This window comes from Geotrypetes seraphini, chromosome 13 (assembly GCF_902459505.1).
Source record: "Geotrypetes seraphini chromosome 13, aGeoSer1.1, whole genome shotgun sequence".
In the NCBI taxonomy this organism is placed as follows: Eukaryota; Metazoa; Chordata; class Amphibia; order Gymnophiona; family Dermophiidae; genus Geotrypetes; species Geotrypetes seraphini.
The window spans coordinates 69,899,330-69,916,508 of NC_047096.1; the positions used below are offsets into that span (position 1 = coordinate 69,899,330).

The 17,179-nt window shown below is 42.4% G+C and overlaps 1 protein-coding gene across 7 annotated transcripts in view; it reads left to right on the forward strand.

Moving 5' to 3' along the window:
- Positions 1–17,179, forward strand: part of MARCHF10 (membrane associated ring-CH-type finger 10) — a 177,336-nt gene that overhangs the window by 70,670 nt on the left and 89,487 nt on the right. For all 7 annotated transcript variants that reach the window (XM_033917637.1, XM_033917635.1, XM_033917633.1 and 4 more), the window contains one exon: positions 6,950–7,062. In XM_033917637.1, the coding sequence (XP_033773528.1) occupies positions 6,976–7,062 (87 nt within the window). In that variant the 5' untranslated portion in view covers positions 6,950–6,975. The remainder of the gene's footprint in view (positions 1–6,949; positions 7,063–17,179) is intronic.

Below are 17,179 nucleotides of genomic sequence, written 5' to 3' on the forward strand. Positions count from 1 at the left end.
AGGCGCCAGTAAATTAGGCCAAATAACACTTGGCCTAATATACTAGTACCCAGCTCTAGGATGCCTAGTGACACCTAAGCATGCCTAGTCGTCACTACATGGGATTCTGTAAGCGGTGCTTAGCAGCACCTAGAATCCATCCCTTAGAGTGCTATAAGTGCAGCATGTTAACTGCCAAACACCTTTGATGCCCACTCTCTGCCCATACCCCCTGACAGAGAAAATCTAAAAAAATTAAGTAAACTACTGCAAACTTACTTAATGTTGTCATGTTAATGCCATTTTGTAAATGCAGTATTTTTGTTTCATGACCTAAATAAGACCCCCAGAAACCACTTCCCATAATGAGGATAAAAGTATACCTGTTGTGGAACTCCACACTTACTTTTAGCTGGGTGAAAGGTGGGCTATTTTCAAGCCATTTTGCTATCCAGGTAAATGGCTTTTGAAAATTCCTCTAATATCTCCTGTTTATTCCTAGACTTCTGGCAGCTGGTAATAAGAACATAAAAACATAAGAATTGCCGCTGCTGGGTCAGACCAGTGGTCCATTGTGCCCAGCAGTCTGCTCCCACGGCAGTCCTTAGGTCAATGCCCTGAGTCTAGCCTTACCTGCGTACGTTTTGGTTGAGCAGGAACTTGTCTAACTTTGTCTTGAATCCCTGGAGGGTGTTTTCCCCTATAACAGCCTCCAGAAGAGCGTTCCAGTTTTCCATCACTCTCTGGGTGAAGAAGAACTTCCTTACGTTTGTACATAATCTATCCCTTTTTAACTTTAGAGTGCCCTCTCGTTCTCCCTACTAAGTCTATTCCCTTCATTATCCTGAATGTTTTGATTATGTCCCCTCTCAATCTCCTCCTTTCAAGGGAGAAAAGGCCCAGTTTCTCTAATCTCTCATTCTCAGAGTAACATTACTACTCATGATTAACTATGAAATTATTTTTACCTATGTTTTCTGTTTTAAGCCTGCACTTTTTGGTTTTATTTGCTACACAAGAACAAACCAATTTTTTCTTTTCCTCTTTTTACATGCTGCTATAGAACTGCATAAAATGTTTACAGCTTGCTCAGAGTATTTACCTAAGATATAACAGCTATGAAAGACTTAAAATTGGGAATGTACACAGTGAGCTCGGGCCTCAAATGCATTGGATAGTCCATAAGGTGCCACAAGTCTTGCTGTTGTTTTTTTTAATTAACTAAGTTATTCAGCACAAGGCACATCTGTTGGAAAAAAGCCAAAGATATAAGAAAACTCATTATTAGCTATATCATACATTAATTTATCTGCCACCAAATTAGCAAAATTAAAATCTGGATTGAGCATTCCTTGTTCTTTTTGTTTTACTCATCCACTAATCCAGCAGCTGTATGGGACTCAGCAAAACTGAAGCAACTCCTTGTGTATCAAAATTTCAAAACTGCCAAATATTTGCAATTTTTTGTTTTTTGAGGGTCTGAGGAAAATCTGTATAAGATATGCTTGCCCTTTCTTTACTTTTCCACACTTTCGTATCCTTTAACTAAGCTTCGGTAGAATTTGGTCTTTCCTAGCATTGGCTCACCATTCTGTACAAATGGGTTATCCCTTCCTACCAGCAGATGGAGGTAGAGAAAAAACTGAGTTCTCCCAGTGATATCTTCTAGTATTCCAGTATTTTTCTCTACCTTCAGCAGATGGTAGGTTGCTGCTTGGCTGTCTCAAACTCAAACCCTTTGCAGGGCCACATTTTGGATTTGTAGGTACTTGGAAGGCCTCAGAAAAAATAGTTAATGTCTTGTTAAAGAAATGACAATTTTGCATGAGTTAAAAAACTCTTTATAATTTATAAATCTTTCCTTTTGGCTAAGGGTCTCATAATAATAAAAAAAAGGTCTAAAAAGTGGCCTAAATGGATACTTGGACGATCAAAAACCTGATTGTCCAAGTACCCATAACCAAAGCTGGTTTTAGACGTATCTAAAACCAGCTTAGGCTTTTCCCCTGCCTCTAAATGCATAGAGTGAAAAGAGGCGTTTTTAGAGGAGGGGAAAGGGTAGAAGGTGGGCAGGAGGTGGGCCGACCTAGACATAGGCGTACAGCAGGTATAACCAAAACTTTAGGCAGGTTGCCTAGCCGGAACTTATACGTTTTGACTTAGACCAAGTCAAAACAGGTATAAGTGCCGAAAAAGGGGCCGCTGAACTGATGGTGGCTGCCGCAATCAGCTTAGCAGCCCGGCAACCTACCCACCCCCCACCGCAACCATCGTGGCAGGAGAGATGGCACATCTCCCCTGCCGCAATAGCGATACCACCAAGTGCCGCAATCCACCCCTCCCCCCGATCGGATCGGGTAGGAGGGAGCCCAAGCCCTCCTGCCCAGGCGACCCCCTCCACTAGATCTGGGCAGGAGGGAGCATAACCCCTCCTACCCAGGCGACCCCTCCCCACTCGATCCGGACAGGAGGGAGCCCAAGCCGTCCTGCTCAGGTGACCACCCCACCCCCACTAAGATACAGGCAGGAGGGATCCCAGGCTCTCCTGCCCTCGGCGCACCGCCCTACCACGATCACCCCCCCGAACCCCTGATCGGCCCCCCACCTGCCGACCCTGCGATGCCCAACCCAGCCCATGTGCCTAAGGCCTCGCCCACAGGAGGGGCCTAAGACTACTGGGCCAATTCCAGTTGGCCTAGGCGCCTCAGGCCCCACCTATGGGCGGGGTTTGAGGCGCCTGGGCCAATAAGGCCCTAAGGCCCGCCATTCGATGGATGGCGGGCCTGCTAGATGGATGGGCTTGGGACCTGTCCGTCCAGCCAAACTTTTTCAGGTACAGGGGGGGGCTCGTGGGGCCGGCAGGTGGGGGGCTGATCGGGGGTTCAGGTGGCAGCGATCGTGGGAGGGGGTGCACTGAGGACAGGAGGGCCTGGGCTTTCTCCTGCCCAGATCGAGTAGGGGGGGGGTTGCCTGCACTTGATGGTATCACTATCGCAGCAGGAGAGATGAGCCATCTCTCCTGCCACGATAGTTGCTGGGAGGTGGGAAGGGGTGTGGATTCTGTAACCGTTGTTGTTTTTGACATACAGTTCTTTTCCTGCCCTACCTTAGACTCTCCACCATCAGCCGATGCACTGGCTGAGTTTTTCAACAACAAAATTATCAACCTGAGATCCATCCATCCAATCATTTGAACTACCCAGTTGCTCAACACATAGTCGAACCTAGGGTAGACATGTTCTGGAATAATTTTAACATCCCCACCTGGTTTCAATTCTGCAAATTTTATTCAAAATACGCTGACTCCTACTGCAAATTAGACTGTTGCCCACCAAACATTATGAAAGTTGCTCCAGTCTCCTTTAAAGCCAAATTACATATTTGGCTTTCCTCTCTACCACTTTTCCCGAAGCCATAGGCCAAATTCTTATCACTCCAATAGTAAAAAAAAAACCCAAGGAATCCATTAACTTGACCACGAACTACAGACCCATTGCGAGCATTCCATTTTTTATAAAGCTGATGGAAGACCTGGATAAATTCAGCATACTGCACGACAACCAATCAGGTTTTCATCCTGGGTTTAGCACGGAAACAGTTATTGCCTCTCTACTAGATTCCCTCCACAGCTTATTTAGTCAGGGTACAAGTGCTCTAGTCCTGCAATTCGACTTAAATAACGCTTTCGACCTAGTCGATTATGACATCCTACTCGAATGTCTGGAGTCAATTGGCCTTTCGGGTAATGTCCTAAAATGGTTCCAGGGTTTTTTAAGGAAACGTTCATACCAAGTTTATAGTGACAACGATCATTCCTATTGCTGGGTCAACTCATGTGGAATCCCACAAGGTTCTCACCTTTCCCCTACACTATTTAACATTTACTTAGCCTCATTGGGGAACCTACTGCAAAGCTTAAAAGTCAAATTTTACATTTATGCAGACGACATCATTTTAGTTTTTCCCCTAACAAACCTATCTCCTGAGACAAAGATCCACCTGGCATCCATATTAAAGCAAATCGATCAATGGATGGCCCAATTCAAACTGAAACTCAACTCAGAAAAAACCAAATTCTTCCTAGCTAGCCCGAATGACAAACTCAGAGGAGACATGATAGAGACATTCAAGATCATGAAGGGCATAGAAAAGGTAGAAAGGGACAGATTCTTTAGCCTACTGGGAACCACTAGAACAAGGGGGCACTCAGAGAAATTGAAAGGGGACAGGTTTAGAACCAATGCTAGGAAATTCTTTTTCACTCAGAGGGTGGTGGACACCTGGAATGTGCTTCCGGAGGCTGTGATAGGACAGAGTACACTACTGGGTTTCAAGGAAGGATTGGATAAGTTCCTGAAAGATAAGGGGATTGAGGGATACAGATAGAGGTAGAGATAGGCTATGATAGGGCATAGATAGAAGGATAGGAGGGCTTAAATGATTTAAACAAGGATCACCTTACAGGACCAGGTGGGAGCGGACTGCTGGGCGCGATGGACCTCTGGTCTGACTTCAATGGTCAAGTCTATCCTATTATCAACTCCATAAAAATTCTGGGAGTAACTCTGGACCGTCACCTTACTCTTGAAGCGCACACTGAGCTATTGATTAGAAAAGGCTTCTCGACTCTATGGAAACTAAGAACCATCAGAAAGTACTTCAATGCAACTTCATTCCGTTTATTGGTGCAAGCCTCCATACTAAGCATACTTGACTACTGCAACATTATTTATCTGGGGTCTTTCAAGAAAACTATTCAAAGACTCCGAATCATCCAAAACTCAGCCGTCCGACTGATTTTTGGCATAAAAAAATGGGACCAACATAACCCCCTATTACCAAAAACTTCATTGGCTGCCCCTGGAGGCAAGAGTCCTGTTCAAATTTGCCTGCCTTTGTTTTAAATCTATACTTGGCTCAGCCCCCACATACCTGGTCGCACATTTCAACTCGGACTGCCCCAGCAGACCTACACGCAGTCTACATGTTCACCTATCCATCAATAAAGGCCTGCCGATACAAAAGATACCTAGACAGAACACTTGCTTTCCAAGCAGGCCAAATGAACAACTGGCTGAGCAACTTAATAACGCACGCTTCATCCTATCTAAGTTTTAGAAAACTAGTAAAAACAAACTTGTTGAACCGATTTCTAACCTAAATGCTCCCATTGCCCTATCGCTTTACTCCATCTGATTTTTACCACGATCTCTCATTCCCTCTCTGTTCTCTGCCTACATGTATTGATGACTGTCTAGTGTGCCTATTCTCGCTGATTGTTTGCAGCATGTTCCAGCCCTCTTATTCCTTTATCCGCTTCATTTACTTTAAAACCTTACTTTGTACCTATCTTCGTTGATTGTCCAGCTCCTCTTATTGTAAACCGCCTCGAACTACTATAGCTTTGGTGGTATATAAGAATAAAATTATTATTATTATTATTATAAAAGGCCAGGTTTTGGGCGTTTGGGACTTAGGCTTTTTTTTGGTTCATTATATGTGGTAAGAGTAGACGTAGTGGTGGTCTGGGCGTTTAAACAGCTGAACATAGAGGCAGGCCATTATCAAAAAACCCTCCTTTTGGAATTTTTTTTATAATGGACATTTTCCCTGCTTCTACTTTCAATGTTTTAGTGCCTTAGGCCAAAAGGGGACTTAGACATTTTTTGTTATTATGCCCCTCCACGTCTTTAATTTATAGCTAAAGAGACATATGATCAATAAACAGTATTATTTTACTTTTGTGATTATGATAAACATACCGAGGGCCTCAAAATAGTACCTGGTGGGCTGCGAGTTTGAGACTACCGCTGTTTGGTAACCCTCTGTCCCTAGGGAGTCCTTAGCATGCGGGAAAAACCTGAGAAATACCATTTTTACTGCAACCAGAAAATGGCCAGATTTCTATTTTGCTAATAATGGCTTTGCTCTAACATTGCCATTAGAACAAATTACCACTGGAGCACTTACCGACATCTATTTTGTAGGTTGTATGAGCTCATGTCATAATCCTGCACTAATCAGTTTGCACTGGGTAATATGGATGCGCTAATCAATTAACACAGAACAGCCACTCTCCATCCCCTGGCATACCTTTTCCAACAATAATCCCAAAAAACTTTCAGTGCATGGGTGTGCCAATTAGGAAATTACCAGCAGGACCTCTGTGCACGATCTGTTGTAAATCCTTTTAAGCCAAGGTAAATGTGTACTAGCACTTACTGCAGCTTAGTAAAAGGATTCTTTTGCAAACTGCCCAGTAGATAACTATAATTTTAGCAAGATAAGAAGCAGCAGTAACTGGTATTTCCAGTGAGTTAACTTATTACATTACATTAGTTGCTTTTATTCCGCCAATGATTGCGGTTCTAGGCAGATTACAAAAGGTAAGATTCTGGTCATATCCAGAAGATTACAGGGAAGCTATTGGTTGGAACATTTATAGTCTGGTGATGGGGTGAGGTTATTGGTTGTATCAGGAGTTTGTCTTGATATATTTCTTGAATAACCTGGTTTTTATTTCCCTCCTGAAGGTTTTGTAGTTTGGTGCTGAGATTAGTAAATTGGAGATGTGGCTGTCTAGTTTCACTAATTCTCATGCTATAATAGCTTTAGAAATTGTATATAAAGAATTACACAATAGAGATCACTGGTCACTTTATACCTCTGCTTTAATAGATACTGTTAATGACACTGGGGATTCTTTTTATTTCATTAAAATATTAGTACAGTTATAAAAATAAGCTCTAATAGGAGCACAGGACAAACAAATTCCAAAACTCAGCATTCAGATCTGAGCAGGTTCCTTATCATTCTTTCTCTTTACCACAGCCTAAATTCCATTCCCAGTCTGTGTCTCACTGTGAAACCATTTCTGGATGAGGGATACCTGACTAAGGCAAGAGAAAAAAGGGGAAAAGACTCACTTCCCCCCTTTTCATTTCATAAACATCTGTTGTTTTGCACTTAGCTGCAGGTTGCCATTTACCAGCTGTAATGCCTGAGGCATGGGACAGACAGAAGTCCATTACAGACACTCGCCACATGAAGGAGATGCAAAGTAGAATGGACTCTGAACATCAGGTATGCTACTGCTGTAAAATACAAGGGTCCTTCAAAAAGTTTCAGCACTTTCACATTTTTGTAGGAAATGGTTGAGGTAGGAGAAGTGGTAATAGGGCATGTCGTAAAATGTCATGGGAAATATGTATTGCAAAACAGGATGATTATGTGGAAAAATTATGTAATTTAATTTTCAGATATATATTAAAATAGCGTTTAAAAAAATAGTGCGGAAACCTTTTGAAGCTCCCTCGTAGTTGGGTGCAAGTTGGCTGATATTCAAAATTATTTTAATTGGCCAGGAATGACCCCCTTGCTTTAGCACTTAACCGTGGATATTCAGTGGGAGATAGCTAGTTATCTTCCGCTGAATATCCCTGGGTAGCGATTAACCTCTAACCAGCTATATTGCTTGACTTATCTGGTTGGGTGACGATATTCAACGCGTAACCAGAGAAGTTTAGCAGTCAAATAGGAGCGCATAAATAGCTGTCCTATTTTTAACTGCTAAAAAAGTTAACCGGTTAGTGCTGAAATATTGGCATAACCGGTTAACACATTAGCAGTTAAAAAAAAAGATCCCGGATAGTCAATGTTGGTTGCTGGAAAAGGCCCGGTTAAATATCTGGGTTTAACACCAGCAATAGACAGCAAAAGTGCTGCCTGCTGCTGTCTGAATATCAGGCCCATATAGTTTACTTAAGGAGTAATATTAGAGTGAACAATACATTTTTCTGGGAAAGAGCTAAAAATAATTCTGTCCAAAATATTTAAAATCTACTTATTCTGTTTGTCAGTAATAACTTAAGCAATAACTCATTTAAAGTACAATACAGAAGAAGTCTTATTTTTCAAAAGGACAGTATTTTACAGTTTTTAATGTAGACTTTCCCCACAAATTGGGTTTTTTTGAAGGGGATTTTAATCTGACATCGAGGAGCTCCAAGCTGCAAACCATTTGCAAATGCAAATACTTGTGGCCACAAAGCAATGTTTGTGTCTGTTGCTACAAATGTCAGCAGCTGAAAGAAATCAGCCCTGCCTGCTGCTCCTTTGAGGTCCTACTGATTACCAAATGAAAATCCCTAAAATCCGAAGCCCTAACCCATATGGCAATAGACCATGTGTCCCCACTTCATTCTTTCTATACCCAGTTTATCATCCCCAACACATTTTTTTCCCCTTTCAAACACAGGCCCCAATGCTCAGAAGCTTTCTCTGCTGGTAAGACTTGTTAAACCAGTCTTATGTAGCATGGAAGCTCTTCATAAGGGTTCTTGGGGTTTTTTTTACCAAGGTTTATAGAAGCTACTGAGAACCCTATGTAAATGCATTAAAAGGAGCTTATTAGTATTTAAATGAGCTCTCCTTGTGATGCACAAAAGACCCCCCCCCTTTTACGGTGGCAAAATTTTCCAGCAGGTCTGGACCTGCTGTTAGCTTTTGTGCATGTGTTGTTTGATTGTATGTCCTGTGCTTATGCATGGGACACACGCACACAAGACACAAACAACAACTGTGCCCATTTTTTAGTTTTTCTTAAAAATAAAAATCCTCTCAAACTGCTTCTCCCCCTTCCCTTGATCAGCTGAGCCGACAGGAGAGAAGAGAAGCGCCACGATCAACTGAGCCAGCACAGAATGGCTCTGGTGCTGACTCAGCTGATTGCAGCTCCAGTGCCAGCTCAGCTGATCACAGTTCTTCTGTTCTCCCCTGCCTGCTCAGCTGATTGCAGATTTGGGGACAGCTAGCTGATTGTGGGCAGGGGAGAAGAGGGTTTTTTGCAGAGGGCAAGGGAAGAAGGGGAAGAGCTGTACCTACCTATTTGCTCTTCTGATCAGGCATCAGGTACAGTTCCTCCCCCTTTTACCAGCATCACCCAATAAATTAAAATCACTTCCAACCTGGTATTTTTTTACTGGGTTGCCGGAGCTTTGTGCATTGGAGCCACAATCTTTTAATATCTCCAACCTGTATGCATCAGCCTTGTCCCTCCAACACAGTCCTGCTTTTTTACTTCTAGCCATTCTCGTTTGCTCAGAGCAACTAGTCTGTTCTTCACCAACCAGCCAGACTGTTTCTGCCTCCTATCGTATGCTTGTCAGTTCTCACCAATTAGCTTGTCTTTGTCCCAGCTATCAGTTTCTTTCCATCTTGCTCTGCAGTCAGTCTCACATCAGCTCTGCAATATCTTCTGCCATTGCCCAGCTCGCAGTGGGTCTGAACTATAGATGCTTGCACGGGTTTGATGAAACTGTGACTGAGATTAGCATGAGGATAGCACCATTACACAGAAGAGTAGTACCATCACACAGAAGATATTCATTGAGCGATTCATATTGCCAGAAACTGAGGGAAAAATTTAAAAGCACATTAAAAAGCCACCTATACAAAGATGCATTTGAGTCATAGACAGGATAACTTTTTTTTATCAACAATCTCAGGCTCAAATACTTAAATCTAACCAGATCTATATATAGGCACAACTTCTCCCTTTCACATTTAGACCTAGCTTTATTTGTAAAACATTTTTAATTACCTTCCTGATGTTTTTCCTTAAATGTTCTTCTAGTTCACCCCTCTTTCCCTATGTATCAATAATTAATTGTGTACATCAATTGTATGTTACCTGTATAAATTGTTTTATTTTGTCCCCCAAAAAAACTTTTATTGTTATAATAATTATTTATTTCTTATATACTGCTATACCGTGAAGTATAAAAGCGGTTTACAGTAAAGATACATTTTGTCAGTACATGGGATACAAGTGGTTTACAATAAAGATACATTTTGTCAGGACATGGGATACAAGGGGAGAGACAGTAAGAGTTAGTCTCAAATCTAGAATTGGGGGTAGCGAGGTAGAGAGGAGAGCCATAGCGAGGAAGAGGTGGGTTGGGAATTTAGAATTTGTTAAACAATCGAGTTTTCAGGGATTTTCTAAAGTCTGCGTATATAGTGGCCTCAAGTATGGGTTTTCCAAGCCATGTGTTCAGCCTAGCTGCCTGGAATGATAACATTCTATGTAGAAACTTTTTGTATTGGTAAGATTTCAGGGAGGGGTAATTAAATAGGTTTGTTCTGCGAGTGCTCTTGTTGGAACCATTGAGAAAGAACTGGGAGATTAGGTAAGTTGGAAGCATCCCAAAGAGAGCTTTGTAACAAATACAAGCAAACTTGAAGATGACTCTGGATTTTACGGGTAACCAGTGGAGTTTCTGATAGTAAGGGGTAGTGTGTTCCCATTTTTTTAAACCGTGGATTAGTCGGATCATGGTGTTCTGAATTAATCTCAGTTTGTTGAGGTTCTTTTTATAAGCACCTAGGTATATGATATTACAGTAATCTAGAGTGCTTAAGATGGATGATTGTACTAGTAAACGGAAGGACTTTTCGTCAAAGAATTTTTTAATAGTGCGAAGTTTCCATAGAACCGAAATACTTTTTTTAAACAATAGGTTTGTGTGATTTTCCAGGGTTAGGTGTTTGTCAAGGGTTAACCACCAGTATCTTTATGGTTTGGTCAATTTTGTATTCTCGACTCTGTAAGTGAATTGTATTTTCTTTTATCTTTTCGTTGGGGGATGCCAGGAAGAATTTGTTTTTTTCTGTGTTGAGTTTCAGTTTGAAGGCCATCATCCTGCGCTCTATCTGATTTAGGATGTTGGTTAAGGAGTTGATGTATTGTGACGTTAGGGAGGTTAGAGGAATCACTACAGTAATGTTGTCTGCGTAAATGTAGAAGATGAACCCTAGGCTTTGTAGCAGATTTCCTAATGAACTTAGGTAGATATTAAAGAGGGTCGGGGATAGGGGGGAACCCTGGGGTAATCTGCAGTTGTTATTCCAGCTATGGGACAGTTTGTCATCTTTGAATACCTGGTAGGATCTGTTCCTGAGGAATCCCTGGAACCAATTGTGAGCATTTCCTGTGATGCCTATGGCTTCTAGGCAGTTCAAAAGAATGGTGTGATCTACTAGGTCAAAGGCACTACTTAGGTCCAGTTGCAGGATCATGGCGCTGGTACCTTGGGTGAGAAGGGAGTGTAGGTAGTTTAGTAGCGAGGCCATAATTGTTTCTGTGCTGTGACCAGGTCTGAAGCCTGACTGGTTGTTGTGCAGTATGTTGAATTTGTCTAAATATGAATTTAGTTCAGCGTTTACCATCCCTTCCATTATTTTAACAATGAGAGGGATGTTATCGATAAGTCTGAAATTGGTTAAGTTGTTGGATGGTTCTTTGTTGGTCTTTTTAATGGGTGTTATTACAATTTGACCTAAGTTTTTTGGGAACATTCCTGTGGTTAGTTGTAGGTTGACCCAGGTGAGTAGTTTGGCTTTGAAGATGATTGGGGCTGCTTTCATTACATTTGGGGGGCAAGTATCCAATCTGCAGTATGATTTGATGTATTTGTTGTAGAACTTGTTAAATGTTTGCCAATCGGTCTCACTAAAGTTGGACCAGCTCATGTCTGCTTTGGAGGCGACTAGGTCGTGTGGAGTGGAGTAGTTATACACATTGAAATATTTGATACTGCGTTTATATCAAAATTTTAATAAACTTGAAACTTGGAAACTTGATAGTAAAGGCATACATTTAATTGCAAATTTTTCATAGGTTGCATCTAATTAGGAAATAATACTGAGGGGAATAAACTGCCATTTATTTTGTCTTAAATTGGAAAACAAATTAAAAAAATATTGTTGGGTTCAATGAGAGTGCATCACCAGAAACAAAATGAATTTTGGATAAAACTGGGGTGGGGGGTATGCTCAGATGAAAGGGATAGGGGATGGCACAAAAAGCTTGCTCACCACTGAAATAAAGGCACCCTAACCTCTATTGGACTCTTCCCCTCTTCCCGTCCAGCTGCATATGCCACAACTGAAGGCGCGCGGTCACAGATCATGTGAGCGGCCCCTTCCCTCTGGCATCAGTTTCTTTTCTAAAGCGCCATGAAGCTAAGGGAAGGAGGGAGATAGATTTGGCCGGAGGGAGAGAAGGGGCTACTCGCGTGATCGGTGACCGCGCGCCTTCGCTCCCTTAAGTTTCTTTACGCCGTGAAGGTAAGTTTGCCCTACTCTATCCGGCCAAATTGCGGATTCAGAGAGAAGGACATACCCAGACTTTTGACTCTCCGGCCACCGCACTGACTTTTGTGCATACCTTGGATATTGAGGTGATACCTCCGATAGTGAATAGGAGGCAATCTGGAGCTGTGGATGCTGCAGTTGGGACCCCTTAGAGTTCTAGTATTGGAATCTGTGGTATGCTGTGATCGCTGGTTGGACTGTTTGGTGCGAGTGTGGTTAGGCCTGGGGGGTGGGCTTTTAGGGTGCGGGTGTGAGAGTGTGTCTGGTTGTAAGTCTGGTGAGGGGAGATTCTGCTAGTTTTAGGGGTCCTTAAGGGCCTTGTTCTATTGGGACGAGGATAGGGACGTGACTTGTGAAGTGGTTTTGGGGGGGAACCGGGGTTGGGATTGGGTGGGTTCAGCACTCCAGTGTCGGGGGATCTTGGTTTTGGCGGGGCTTGGGGGTTTGTTTCCTTGGATTTGTGGGGCAGTGGGGTCTGCTGGGCATTGGACCCCTCCATTATTATTCAGGTTATGGTTGGCAATTATGCTTTACAATGATTATGGGTGATTCATGTCTGAAGGTGTATTCGTGGAATGTGGTGGGTATAAACTCGCTGGTAAAGCGATCTAAGATATTACAAACGCTCCAGCAAAAAGTGATGCATGTGGCTTGTCTGCAGGAGACACATCTGTCGGATGCTGAACATGAGAAACTGGGTAGGGGATGGGTTAAAGAGGTTTATTATTCCACGGGCAGTACCCATAGTGCAGGGATAGCTATTCTCCTTAGTAAACACCTTCCCTATATTGTGCATAGAGTGGTCAAGGATACAGGAGGGAGGTATTTGTCTCTTCATCTGGATATTCAGGGTCAGGAGATGTATTGGCAAATATTTATGCTCCAAATGTGTTTAACCTTGATTTTTTTCAGCAGCTAGTGGGTCTGTGCGCCACCTTTCCGGATGTGCCCCTGATGTTGTTGGAGGATTTCAATAGAGTTTTGGACCCAGAAATGGATCGGCTGGAAGGGGTCTCTCCAGCGGATTTTAGATCGGCGAGAAGTCTTACTCAATTTTGTAGTGTTTTGGACCTTGTTGATGTGTGGAGATTATACCATCCTTTGGATAAGGATTTTACACATGTGGCTGTGTTCATCCCACCATGTCCAGAATTGATTATAATTTGGTTGCCACTTCTTTTTTGCCCCTGGTGACTCAAGCAGAGATAGATGTCCCTACTATTTCAGAACATGCTTTGATATGGGTGGAAGTTCGGGGTATGCAATTTGGAGGTTGACCTGGTCCGTGGAAATTTCCTCGTTTTCTATATTGGGATCGGCGTTTCCGGGCTCATATTATCAAATGCTAGGAGCAATTCTTGTTGGATATTGTTTTCTCAGCCTCCAATCCAGTGTTAATGTGGGAAACTGGTTGTTCGTGGGGAAACTATAGCGTATGTAGCCCAACAATGCAAGGAACAATCGCGTGATCTTTTATATTTACACAAGAAGGTGGAGGTTTGTAAACATCAGTGGATTGCTTCTGGATCCCTGATGGATCATGATTTCTTCCATGTCCGATTTTAGCATTTGGATCTTAGTACTATGGGTTTGGTCTTTTCTGGTTTCCTTTCTATAGTCTGCTTTTCGTCTGGAGTCTTTTGAGTTTAGAATTACATTTTATAACATTTTTGTGGTCATAATTGTATGACATGTCTAAATTGGTCAAGTTATCCATTCTTTTTATTATTTTTTGTCCCCTCATACAGTGGCAGACCGCCCCAGGTGCCAGCCCTAGGGGGGTACACAGCCGTCTGGATCCAGAACCTTCCAAGCTACTCTAAATGGCACCTGCACCTCAGCGCGACTGCTGTACTTATTCCAAAGCAGAGTTGACAGCCGCACTGAAGTACCCGAAGGTCCCGCGATGACTGCATTTGCCGCCTCTGCCTCCGGAAGACATAAGTGACTTTGGAAGGGGTGGACCGGCAGCTGCAGTCATTGCGGAACCTTGCCCCAACTCCCTGCGTCTGCTGGCCCACCCCCTCCAACGTCACTTACATCTTCCAGAGGCAGAGGCAACAGAAGCAGTCATCATGGGACCTTGCTGGTTTGGAGGGAGAGAGGAGCATAGGAGGGTGGTGGAGGGAGTGAAAGGGGGTCAGGGTGCTATGGAAGGGTGGTGAAGGTAGAGAAAGGGGGCAGATGCTAATGGAATTGGTGTTCAGGGAAAGGAGAGAGAGACATAAGGGGGAAGGATACTGGATGGAATTGGGTTGGAGGAAAAGAAAGGGGGCAGATTCTGATGGGGGAAGGGAGAGGAGAGAGTGAAATTCCAGACCATGGGGGTGTGGGAGAGGGAAGGGAAGAAGAGGAGAGAGATGCCAGACCATTGGAGGAGGGAAGGGAATAATAGGGGTGAAGGGAGAGATGGAAGTGGAATACAAGGAGAGAAGATGCCATATAGAAGAGGCAGAGAGAGAGTAGACAGTGGATAAAAGGAAGAGAGTGACAAGACTATGAGGAAAGCAGAAACAAGAGAAGAAAATGTAGAAAAATTTCTATTTATTTATTTTTTTGCTTTAGGGGAGATGCATCGCTGTTTCTGTGGTGTTGCATTGTATGCAGAGTCCAGCTTCTTGATGGTTCAATTTAACTTTTGTCTACGTTTTTCTACTTTAGCTCCCCTTTAAATGTAGAGCATTTTTTTAGCACCAGCCATGGTGGTAATTGCTCAGGATTCTATGAGAGTCTGAGCTGTTACCACCATGGCTAAAAACCACATTACAGTTTTGTAAAAGGGAGAGGGGTTAGTTTGTGTTTTCTGTGTTTTGTGTGTTCGAAAGACATGGTTTTCAGTTAGGATTGACTGTGTAGGATTGATCTGTACTAGTCTGGCTTATTTAGTTTTACAATGGGTGTATTGATGTACTGCTCACTGCAGTATGTAAGATGCTGCCTTTTCCTAGGTACACTCTTGTGTGATGTGTGGATTGTTACTAAAAATCATGTTTTTCATACATATGCTAGGTATACCACTGCCTTCATAGTTTATATCTGATCCACAAGCCTGCTTTTAGGACCTACAGGGTCCCTCTGATTCATGACAATTTCACTTCTCATGTTATCTTATCCATTCTTTTTATTATACAACTGCCCAGATAAGCATCATTCTTTGATGTGATTGGACCTTGAAAACTAACGGCAACAGTGTTCTCCCCAGAAATTTTTTTCAGCCATGAAAAACATTTGCTGCATTTAGTGTGCCACAAAAAACATTTGCTCCGTTTAGTGTGCCAGAGTTAAAAAAGTTTGAGAGACACTGCTCTATACCATTTGAAAGAGGGCAAATATCTAATTATTCACTTCTAGAATTGGATACTTCTTAAATTTAATAAAAAATTATGGAACAAGTGTCAAACCTAAGAAAGGCAGTCATATTGAGCATTGGAAAATAACTAATTATAATTAACTAATACAAATAGTACACATGTAGGGCTCCTTTTACTAAGCTGCAATAGCAGTTTTACCGCGCGCTTAGCTCGTGCAGAATTGCTGCACGTGCTAGACGCTAACGCCAGCATTGAGCTGGTGTTAGTTCTAGCAGTGTAGCGCGGCAATTCTGCATGCGCTAAAAACGCTATTGCAGCTTAGTAAAAGTAATTTTCCCCACCACCAAATTTCCCCTTCCCACCCCACCCAGCTACTTTTTCATGCCACCTGGCTGGAAAAAATTTCTGGGGAGAACACTGTAAAAGGAACAGTTGCAAAGGTTAGGACTGTAAACCAGGTGTGGATGTTATTTAAAAATACCATCGTGGAAGCCCAGACTAGATGTATTCCACGTATCAGTAAAGGTGGAAAGAAGAGGAAACGAGAACCAGCATGGTTAAAAGGTAAAGTAAAAGAGGCTATTAGAGCCAAAAAAACATCCTTTAAAGAATGGAAAAAGGATCCGAATGAAGAAAATAAGAAGAAACACAAGCATTGGCAAGTTAGATGCAAAGCATTGATAAAGACAGCTAAGAAAGAATATGAAGAAAAACGTGCAAAAGAGGCAAAAACTCATAACAATTTTTTTAGGTACATCAGAAGCAGAAAATCTGTGAGGGAATCTGTGAGACCGTTGGATGATCAAGGAGCAAAAGAGGCACTCGGAGGATAAGGCCATAGCAGAAAGACTGAATGAATTCTTTGCTTCGGTCTTTAAGGAAGAAGATATAAGAGATCTACCTGAACTGGAAATGGTTTTCAAGGGTGATGATTTGGAGGAACTGAAAGAAATCTCGGTGAATCTGGAAGATGTACTAAGCCAAATCGACACGTTAAAAAGTGATAAATCGCCAGGACTGGATGGTATACATCCCAGGGTACTAAAAGAACTCAAACATGAAATTGCTGATCTGCTGTTAGTGATCTGTAACCTGTCGCTAAAATCGTCTTTAGTACCTGAAGATTGGAGGGTGGCCAATGTTACACCGATTTTTAAAAAGGGCTCCAGGAAATTACAGACCGGTAAGCCTCACTTCAGTGGTGGGCAAAATGATAGAAACAATTATAAAAAATAAAATTGTGGAACATGTAGACAAACATGATTTAATGAGACAGAGTCAGCTTGGGTTCAGCTGAGGGAGATCTTGCCTCACCAATTTGCTTGAATTCTTTGAAGGTGTGAATAAACATGTGGATAAAGGTGAGCCGGTTAATATAGTGTATCTAGATTTTCAGAAAGCTTTTGATAAAGTTCCTCATGAGAGGCTCCTGAGAAAATTAAAGTGTCATTGTGGCAAAGTTCAGTGGTGGATTAGGAATTGGTTATCGGATAGAAAACAGAGGGTAGGGTTAAATGGTCATTTTTCTCAATGGAGGAGAGTAAACAGTGGAGTGCCGCAGGGGTCTGGAAATTGGAACGACGAGTGAGGTGATTAAATTTGCAGATGACACTAAATTGTTCAAAGTTGTTAAAACGCATGCGGATTGTGAAAAATTGCAGGCAGACCTTAGGAAACTGGAAAACTGGGTGTCCAAGTGGCAGATGAAATTTAATGTGGACAAATGCAAAGTG